The sequence below is a fragment of the Eumetopias jubatus genome, unplaced genomic scaffold (assembly GCF_037043125.1).
Source record: "Eumetopias jubatus isolate StellerSeaLion01/CBP00866 unplaced genomic scaffold, mEumJub1_p1.0 scaffold_1, whole genome shotgun sequence".
Taxonomy (NCBI): Eukaryota; Metazoa; Chordata; class Mammalia; order Carnivora; family Otariidae; genus Eumetopias; species Eumetopias jubatus.
In genome coordinates this window covers 207489214-207499873 of record NW_028274807.1, presented here as the reverse complement: position 1 = coordinate 207499873, position 10660 = coordinate 207489214, and the positions used below count along the sequence as shown (strand labels likewise).

Sequence of the window (10660 nt, the reverse complement as noted above, 5' to 3'; positions counted from 1 at the left end):
GATCATTTGCTCTTCGGGTGTTGAGTTTAAGAAGTTCTTTACAGATTTTGGATACTAGCCCTTTATCTGATATGTCATTTGCAAATATCTTCTCCCATTCTGTCGGTTGTCTTTTGGTTTTGTGGACTGTTTCTTTTGCCGTGCAAAAGATTTTTATCTTGATGAGGTCCCAATAGTCCATTTTTGCCCTTGCTTCCCTTGCCTTTGGCGATGTTTCTAGGAAGAAACTGCTGTGGCTGAGATCAAAGAGGTTGCTGCCTGTGTTCTCCTTTAGGATTTTGATGGACTCCTGTCTCACATTTAGGTCTTTCAACCATTTGGAGTCTATTTTTGTGTGTGGTGTAAGGAAATGGTCCAGTTTCATTCTTCTGCGTCTGTCCAATTTTCCCAACACCACTTGTTGAAGAGACTGTCTTTTTTCCATTGGACATTCTTTCCTTCTTTGTCGAAGATTAGTTGACCATAGAGTTGAGGGTCCATTTCTGGGCTCTCTATTCTGTTCCATTGATCTATGTGTCTGTTTTTGTGCCAGTATCATACTATCTTGATGATGACAGCTTTGTAATAGAGCCGGAAGTCCAGAATTGTGATACGACCAGCTTTTCTTTTCTTTCTTTCTTTTTTTAAAGATTTTGTTTATTTATTTGACAGAGAGAGACACAGCGAGAGAGGGTACATAAGCAGGGGGAGTGGGAGAGGGAGAAGCAGGCTTCCCGCGGAACATGGAGTCCGATGCGGGGCTTGATCCCAGGACTCTGGGATCATGACCTGAGCCGAAGGCAGATGCCTAACAACTGAGCCACCCAGGCAACCCAGCTTTTCTTTTCTTTTTCAACATACCTCTGGCTGTTTGGGGTCTTTTCTGGTTCCATACAAATTTTAGGATTATTTGTTCTATTTCTTTGAAAAAAGTAGATGGTGTTTTGATGGGGATTGCATTGAATGTGTAGATTGCTCTAGGTAGTATTGACATCTTCACAATGTTTGTTCTCCCAATCCATGAGCATGGAATTTTTTCCATTTCTTTGTGTCTTCCTCAATTTCTTTCATGAGTATTTCATAGTTTTGTGAGTACAGATCCTTTGCTTCTTTGGTTAGATTTATTCCTAGGTATCTTCTTGTTTTGGGTGCCATTGTAAATGGGATAGACTCCTTAATTTCTCTTTCTTCTGTCTTGTTGTTGGTGTATAGGGATGCCACTGATTTCTGTGCATCAATTTTATATCCTGCCACTTTACTGAATTCCAGCATGAGTTCTAGCAGTTTGGGGGTGGAGTCCTTTGGGTTTTCCAGATAAAGTATCATATCATCTGCAAAGAGTGAGAGTTTGACTTCTTTGCCGATTTGGATGCCTTTGATTTCTTTATGTTGTCTGATTGCTGTGGCTAGGACTTCTAATACTATGTTGAATAGCAGTGGTGAGAGTGGACATCCCTGCCGTGTTCCTGACCTTAGGGGGAAAGCTCTCAGTTTTTCCCCATTGAGAATGAATTTCGCTGTGGGTTTTTCATAGATGGCTTTTATGATATTGAGGTATGTACCCTTTATGCCTATAGTCTGAAGAGCTTTGATCAAGAAAGGATGTTGTATTTTGTCAAATGCTTTTTCTGCATGTACTGAGAACATCATCTGGCTCTTGTTCTTTCTTTTATTAATGTATTCTATCACATTGCTTTGTGGATGTTGAACCAACCTTGCAGCCCAAGGATAAATCCCACTTGGTCGTGGTGAATAACACTTTTAATGTACTGTTGGATCCTATTGCCTAGTATTTTGGTGAGAATTTTTACATCCATGTTCATCAAGGATATTGGTCTGTTATTCTCCTTTTTGATGGCATCTTTGTCTGGTTTGGGGATCAAGGTAATGCCGGCCTCATAAAATGAGTTCAGAAGTTTTCCTTCCATTTCTATTTTTTGGAACAGTTTCAGAACAATAGGTATTAATTCTTCTTTAAATGTTTGGTAGTATTCCCCTGGGACGCCATGTGGCCCTGGGCTCTTTTTGTTGGGAGATTTTTGAGTACTGCTTCATTCTTTACTGGTTACGGTCTGTTCAGGTTTTCTAGTTCTTCCTGGTTCAGTTTTGGTAGTTTATACGTCTCCAGGAATGCATCCATTTCTTCCAGATTATCTAATTTGCTGGCATAGAGTTGCTCATAATATGTTCTTATAATTGTTTGTATTTCTTTGGTGTTGGTTGTGATCTCTCCTCTTTCATTCATGATTTTATTTATTTGCGTCCTTTCTCTTTTCTTTTTTATAAGTCTGGCCAGGGGTTTATTAATCTTATGAATTCTTTCAAAGAACCAGCTCCTAGTTTCGTCGATCTGTTCTATGGTCCTTTTGGTTTCTGTTTCATTCATTTCTGCTCTGACCTTTATTATTTTTCTTCTCCTGCGTGGTTTAGGCTTTATTTGCTGTTCTTTCCCCTGCTCCTTTAGGTGTAGGGTTAGGTTGTGTTTTTGAGACCTTTCTTGTTTCTTGAGAAAGGCTTGTATTGCTATATACTCTCCTCTTAGGACTGCCTTTGCTGTATCCCAAAGATTTTGAACAGTTGTGTTTTTATTTTCCTTTGATTCCATGAAATTTTTTAATTCTTCTTTAATTTCCTGGGTGACCCATTCATTCTTTAGTAGGATGCTCTTTAGCCTCCATGTATTTGAGTTCTTTTCAACTTTCCTCTTGTGATTGAGTTCTAGTTTCAAAGCATTGTGGTCCAAAAATATTCAGGGAATGATCCCAGTCTTTTGGTACCAGTTGAGACCTGATTTGTGACCTAGGATGTGGTTTATTCCAGAGAATGTTCCATGGGCACTAGAGAAGAATGTGTATTCCATTGCTTTGGGATGGAATGTTCTGAATATGTCTGTGAAGTCCATTTGGTACAGTGTGTCATTTAAAGTCTTTATTTCCTTGTTGATCTTTTGCTTAGATGATCTGTCCATTTCAGTTAGGGGGTTGTTAAAGTCCCCTACTATTTTTGTATTGTTGTTGATATGTTTCTTTGCCTTTGTTATTAATTGGCTAATATAATTGGCTGCTCCCATGTTAGGGGCCTAGATATTTACAATTGTTAGATCTTCTTGTTGGATAGACCCTTTAAGTAGGATATAGTGTCCTTCCTCATCTCTTATTACAGTCTTTGTTTTAAAATCTAGTTTGTCTGATATAAGGATTTCCACCCCAGCTTTCTTTTGGTGTCCATTAGCATGTAAATGGTTTTCCACCCCCTCGCTTTCAATGTGGGGGTGTCTTTGGGTCTAAAATGAGTCTCTTGCAGACAGCATATCGATGGGCCTTGTTTTTTTATTCCAATTTGATACCCTGTGTCTTTTGATTGGGGTATTTAGCCCATTTACATTCAAGGTAACTATTGAAAGATATGAATTTAGTGCCATTGTATTGCCTGTAAGGTGACTGTTACTGTATATTTTCTCTGTTCCTTTCTGGTCTATGTTACTTTTAGGCTCTCTCTTTGCTTAGAGGACCCCTTTCAGTATTTCTTGTGTGGCTGGTTTTGTGTTTGCAAATTCCTTTAATTTTTTTTGTTCTGGAAGTTTTTACCTCTCCTTCTATTTTCAGTGACAACCTAGCTGGATATAGTATTCTTGGCTGCATATTTTTCTCACTTAGTGCTCTGAATAAATCATGCCAGTCCTTTCTGGCTTGCCAGGACTCTGTGAATAGGTCTGCTGCCAATCTAATGTTTCTACCTTTGTAGGTTACAGATCTCTTGTCCCAAGCTGCTTTCAGGATTTTCTCTTTGTCTCTGAGACTCGTAAGTTTTACTATTAGATGTCGGGGGGTTGACCTATTTTTATATTTCGAGGGGTTTCTCTGTGCCTCTTGGATTTTGATGTCTGTTTCCTTCCTCACATTAAGGAAGTTCTCTGCTATAATTTGCTCCAATATAACTTCTGCCCCCTCTCTCTCTTTCTTCTTCTTCTGGGGCCCCAATTATTCTAATATTGTTTCATCCTATGGTATCACTTATCTCTCGAATTCTGCCCTCGTGATCCAGTAGTTGTTTCTCTCTCTTTTTCTCAGCCTCTTTATTTTCCATCATTTGGTCTTCTATATCACTAATTCTCTCTTCTGCCTCATTTATCGTAGCAGTTAGAGCCTCCCTTTTTGATTGCACCTCATTAATAGCCTTTTTTATTTCAACTTTGTTAGATTTTAGTTCTTTTATTTGTCCAGAAAGGGTTTCTCTAATATCTTCCATGCTTTTTTCAAGACCAGCTAATATCTTTATAATCATCATTCTGAACTCTAGTACCAAAATCTTACTAATGTCCGTATTGATTAGGTCCCTGGCAGTTGGTACTGCGTCTTGTTCTTTTTTTTGAGGTGATTTTTTTCCATCTTGTCATTTTGTCCAGAGGAGAATAGATGAATGAGAGAACAAAATGCTAACAGGGTAACAACGACCCCAGAAAAATATACACCAAACATATCAGAAGAGACCTGCAACTGGGGAAAAAGAAAGGGAAAGAAAGAAAAAAGAAAAAAAAGAAAAAGATAAAAAAAAGAATATGATCAAATATGATCAGATTGGTGAATAAATCAGTGCCACACACTAAATTTAGGGCATATTTTGGTCTGTTAGAAGAAAGTGCCTCCCAAAATTTTAAAGAAAGAAAAGCTTATATACGTACAAAAATAAGGGTAAATACGATGAAGGGATGGAATATGACTGTAAAGATGAAAAGTATAAAAGTTTTTATAAAAGGACTTGATAAGATAAGAAGTTGGTTGAAAAAAGACAGAAGAGAAATTAAAAAAAAAAAAGGGAGAGAATGTGATCAGGCAGGAGACTAGAACAAAGCCATACACTAGAGATTTAGGGTATATTTTGGTCTTTTAGAAGAAACTGTATCCCATAATTTTAAAGAGAGAACAACTTATATATATATATATACATATGTATATATATATACTAAAATAAGATTAAATACGATGAAGGGATAGAATATGACTCTAAAAATGAAAAATAAAAGATATTTTTTCTCTAAAATTTTTTATTGTTATGTTAATTACCATAGATTACATCATTAGTTTTTGATGTATTGTTCCATGATTCATTGTTTGTGCATAACACCCAGTGCTCCACGAAGAATGTGTCCTCTTTAATACCCATCACCAGGCTAACCCATCCTCCCACACCCCTCCCCTCTAGAACCCTCAGTTTGTTTTTCAGAGTCCATCGTCTCTCATGGTTTGTCTCCCCCTCCCATTCCCCCCGCTTCATTCTCCCCCTCCTGCTATCTTCTTCTTCTTCTTTTTTTTTCCTTAACATATATTGCATTATTTCAGAGGTACAGATCTGTGATTCAACAGTCTTGCACAATTCACAGCACTCACCATAACACATACCCTCCCCAATAAAAAAGATTTTTATAAAAGGGATTGATAAGATGTTGGTTGAAAAAGGGAAAAAGAAAAATTCAGAAAAAAAAAGAAAATTAAAAATATTAACTTTGAAAGACTAAAGAATTAGGGGGGAAAAGGCCATGAATTCTATGTGCTGTATTCCCCTAGCGCTGGAGTTCTGCCGTTCTCATTGATCGGTAAACTTGGTCTTGGCAGGCTATTTTTGCTGATCTCCTGGGGGAGGGGCCTGTTGCCCTGGTTCCCAAATGTCTTTGCGGAGGCAGAATTGCCCAACCCTTGGTGGGGGGCGGGCTAAATAATCTGCTTGGGTTTGCTCTCGGAGCTTTTGTTCCCTGCAAGCTTTCCGTGCAGCTTTGGAGGACAAGAGTGAAATGGCAGCCTTCCAATCTCCACCCTGGAGGAGTCGAGAACTCGGGGCCCCACTCCTCAGTGCGCCCCCAGAGAAAAGCAGTCAGTCACTCCCGTCTCCCCGGTCTCCAGCCGCTCTCTGTGCTCACCTGGCCTGTGACCGAGCTCTATCTCTGGCACCCGACTTGGTGTGGAGTCTCCAAACCCAGCAGATCCCTGTGGTGCACTCCCGTGCCACTCCTCCTGGGGGAGGTTGGGGTGTCTCCCTAGACCTGCCACTTGTTGGGTCCCTGCTGGAGAGCAGTGGCCTGTGCCTCGGATCACAGTTTACGGCAACCCCGAGCTGAGAGCCGGCTCCTTGGTCCATCTCTGCAGCCAGATTGCCTGCTCTGATACCTGGGAGCTCCCCCGCACTCAGGCATCCCCGTCTTTCTGTGATCCTGAAGGTCCTGGGACCACACTGTCCCAGAGAGGGTTCCACCCCCCACTTGGCCACTGGAGCGATGTCCCTCAGAGGAGCTGACTTCTAAAAGTTCCAGTTTTGTGCTCCGCTGCTCTAGTACTTGACGGTAGTGACTGACGGAGGCCCCTTCCCCCGCCGTCTATCTTCCCGAATATTGCCTCAGATTCACTTCTCCGCATGTCCTACCTTCCAGAAAGTGGTTGCTTTTCTGTTCAGAGAGTTGTTGCTATTCTTTTTTCCATCTCCTGTTGAGTTCGTAGGTGTTCAAAATGGTTTGATCCCTATCCAGCTGAATTCCTGGGACCAGAGGAAATCCGGGTCTCTGACTCCTCCACCATCTTGCTCCTCCTCCCCTCCATAAGAGACTCTTAATCATAGGAAACAAATGGACGGTTGCTGTAGGGAGGAGGGTGGGGGGATGGGGTAACTAGGTGGTGGACATTAAGGGGGGCACCTGATGTAATGAGCACTGGGTATTATATAAGACTGATGACTCACTGGACTCTACCTGTGAAATTAATAATACATTATATGTTAATTAATTGAATTTATTCTTTCTGATGGCTGGGTGGTTATGCTAAGTGAAATAAGTCAAACAGAGAAAGCCAATTATCATATGTTTTCACTCATATGTGGAACACAAGGAATAGAGCGGAGAACCACAGGGGAAGGGAGGGAAAACTGAATGGGAAGAAATCAGAGAGGGAGACAAACCATGAGAGATTCTGGACCCTGGGAAATAAACAGGGTTATAGAAGGGCAGGGTTTGGGATGGGGTAACCAGGTGATGGGTATTAAGGTGGGCATGTGTTGTGATGAGGACTGGGTGTTATATGCAACTAATGAATCATTGAACACTGCATCACAAACTAATGGTGTACTATATGTTGGCTAATTGGACATAATAATAAAAAATAAAAAATTAATTGAATTTAAATAAAAAGAAGAAAAAAAAAAGTTAAAAATAGAACTATCTTATGATCCAGGAAATGCACCACTAGTCATTTACCCAAAGGATACAAAAATATAGATTCAAAGGGGTACATGCATCCTGATGTTTACAGCAGCATTATCAACAATGGCCAAACTATGGGGAGAGCCCAAATGTCCATCGACTGATGAATGGATAAAGAAGATGTGGTATATATAACAAATGGAATATTAGTCAACCATCCATAAAAATGTAATCTTGCCATTTGCAATGACATGGATGGAGCTAGAGAGTATTATGCTAAGCAAAATAAATCAGTCGAAGAAAAACTAATACTGCAGGATTTCACTCATATGTGGAAGTTAAGAAACAAAACAGATGAACATATGGGGGGGAAAAAGAGAAAAGAGAGAGGGAAAGAAACCATACTTTTTTTTTAAGATTTTATTTATTTATTTGACAGAGAGAGACACAGCGAGAGAGGGAACACAAGCAGGGGGTGTGGGGGAGGGAGAAGCAAGCTTCCTGCGGAGCAAGGAGCCCAGTGTGGGGCTCGATCCCAGGACCCTGGGACCATGACCTGAGCCGAAGGCGGCTGCTTAATGACTGAGCCACCGAGGCGCCCCGAAACCATAGAGACTCTTAAAGATAGAGAACAGGGGCACCTAGGTGGCTCAGTCAGTTGAGTGTTCTACTCTTGGTTTCTTTTTTTTTATTATTATGTTATGTTAGTCACCATACAGTACATCATTGGTTTTTGATGCAGTGATCCATGATTCATTGTTTGCATATAACACCCAGTGCTCCATGCAATACGTGCCCTCCTTAATACCCATCACTGGGCTAACCCTTGGTTTCTGCTTGGGCCTTGATCTCAGGATCATGAGATCAAGCTCCACACCAGGCCCCGTGCTTGGTGCGGAGTTTGCTTGAGATTCTCTCCCTCTCCCTCTGCCTATCCCCCTGCTCATGTGCTCTCTCTTTCTAAAATAAATAAATAAAATCTTATAAAAAAGAACAAACTGAGGGTTGATGGAGGCATGGGGTGGGGGATGGGCTAGATGGGTGATGGGTATTTAGGAGGGCACGTGTGATGAGCCCTGGGTGTGGTATGTAAGTGATGAATCACTGAATTTTACTCCTGGAACCAATATTGCATTGTATGTTAACTAACTAGAATTTATATTAAAAAATTGAAAAGTAAAAAGAAAAGGAAGACAGTCCCCTGTGGTTCTCAAGTGGGGGTGATTTGGCCCCCATGGAGCATTTGGTTATATCTGGAAGCATTTTCAGTTGTTGCAACTTGGCTGACAATGCTACTGGTCCCAGTGTTTAGAGGCTTGAGATACTGCTAAACATCCTACAATGCACAGGACAACTCCCACAGCAAGGAATGATCAGCCCCAAATATCAATAATGCCAAGGTTGAGAAATTCTGCCCTACATCAAAGTCTCTTTCTTCCTGGGGGCACTGAGCTTTATGACTTAGCCATAATGGAAGAGAAACTAGGTTAATAGTATGGAAACAAAAAACTGGAGCATCATAAAAAATTAGCTCCTTTTTTTTGGTAAGAATAGCTGAAATTTACTTAGGACTTGCTACTTGCATTCCCTGTGCTGAAGCTTTACCATATTATTCCATTTAAGCCTTTTGTCACCCTGATGAGGCATGCATTGTTATAGGTCCATGGAGAAATAGAGGTGTGTGAAGGTTGAGCATTTTTCTCAAGATTATTATCTATTGAAGGTAGCACCACCATTTGAACTCAGTCAGGGAAATTTCAGGGTCCACACCATTAAGCACTCTATTCTGTTGTCCTTGATCACACTTGTCTAGGGTCACTGTTGTCATTGGGAGGACAATATGCTACAGAGAAGCTTTCTCAGGGTCCTCTTCATGTCCCTGTTCCTCAGGCTGTAGATGAAAGAGTTCATCATGGGAGTGACCACAGTGTACAGCACTGAGGCGAACACCCCTCTCTGAGAGGCATGTGTCCAGGTGGAACTGAGGTAGACCCCCAGGCAGGTTCCATGAAACAAAGAGACCACAGAGAGGTGAGACCCGCAGGTGGAGAATGCTTTATACTTTCCTCCCACTGTTGAGATCTTCAGTACAGAAGAGACAATTCGGGAATAAGAGAAAAGGATCCCAGCGAGAGGAAAAAGGCCCATAACACCTGTCACAATATATAATACAACATTATTTTTGAAGGTGTCAGAGCAGGCAAGGTGCAGGACCTCAGGGAGTTCACAGAAATAGTGTGGGACTTCAATGACTGCACAGAAGGAGAGCCGCAACATAGATAAACTCTCAGGAAGGGCCCCCAGAATACTGATGAGCCAGGTCAGGATGAGTAACTGGGCACAGAGCTGGGGGTTCATGATGACTGTGTAGTGCAGGGGATGACAGACAGCCACAAAGCGGTCATAGGCCATTGCAGTCAGGAGTAAATTGTCCAAAAGTCCAAACACTGTGAAAAAATACATCTGCGTGATGCAGCCTGCATAGGTAATGACTTTGCTCTGAGTCTGGATGTTCAGCAGCATCTTTGGGATGGTGGTGGAGGTGAAACAGATGTCAGAGAAGGACAGGTTGGAGAGGAAGAAGTACATGGGGGTGTGGAGGTGAGAGTCTGAGCTGATGGCCAGGATGATGAGCAGGTTCCCAAAGACAGTGACCAGGTACAAAGACAGGAACAGCCCAAAGAGAACAGACGGAATCTCTGGCTTCTCAGAAAGTCCCAGAAGGAGAAACACTGGAAGCCCTGAGTGGTTTCTTGGTTCCATGTAAAGGAGTGTCTGCCAAGAACACAAGAAGCAAGACTAAATCAATGACCAACAGGCATCTCAGAAACATAATCACCTTTACCTTGAACCTGATATCGAGGAGACAATTATTTAATTAATGGTCTCTTCTCTCTTGCTTGTCAATTTGGGGTTTCCAAATGTTGTCAAATTCCCCTGTGTTGCCACCACCAGCTGGAAAACCTACATGCAAAAACAATTTTGCCCTCAAAACTGACCTCATGGTTCAATTGTATTGACACCTGATCACCCAGCATTAGCCTTCTCATATATCTTTGATTTAATTCATATTTTACTTCTAAATATAATAAAAGAACATTTTCTTTATAATAAAAGTATAATTTTTGTTATCATTTTAATAATACAAAATTAAAAGGGTTTGGGTCTATATATAATTTCCATAAGCTATGATAACATCATGATATTTGCTAGTCACTTGACCATTCAAAATACATAATGGACTGGGGTGCCTGGGTGGCTCAGTCAGTTAAGCACCCAACTCTTGATTTCAGCTTGGGTCATGATCTCAGGATCGTGAGGTCGAGCCCCGTGTTGGGGCTCAGCACGGAGCCTGCTTAAGATTCTCACTCTCCTTCAGCCCCTCCAACTCCCCTCCCCCACTGCTCTCTCTCTCTCTCTCAAAATAAAATAAAATAAAATGTATAATGGACAAATCATCAAAGAAGAAATTGAGCCATCAACCAACTTTACCTCCCA

General features: G+C 41.2%; 1 protein-coding gene across 1 annotated transcript; it reads right to left on the bottom strand.

Moving 5' to 3' along the window:
• Nucleotides 1-8986: 8986 nt before the first annotated feature.
• Nucleotides 8987-9925, bottom strand: LOC114202855 (olfactory receptor 7C1-like). Its single transcript, XM_028096244.2, has one exon. The coding sequence runs from the start codon at nucleotides 9923-9925 to the stop codon at nucleotides 8987-8989; it is 939 nt and encodes a 312-aa protein (XP_027952045.2).
• Nucleotides 9926-10660: the final 735 nt, after the last annotated feature.

Bases quoted from the DNA above. Each gene is read 5' to 3' on its own strand.
- LOC114202855 (XM_028096244.2), bottom strand. From the start codon at position 9,925: ATGGAACCAAGAAACCACTCAGGGCTTCCAGTGTTTCTCCTTCTGGGA.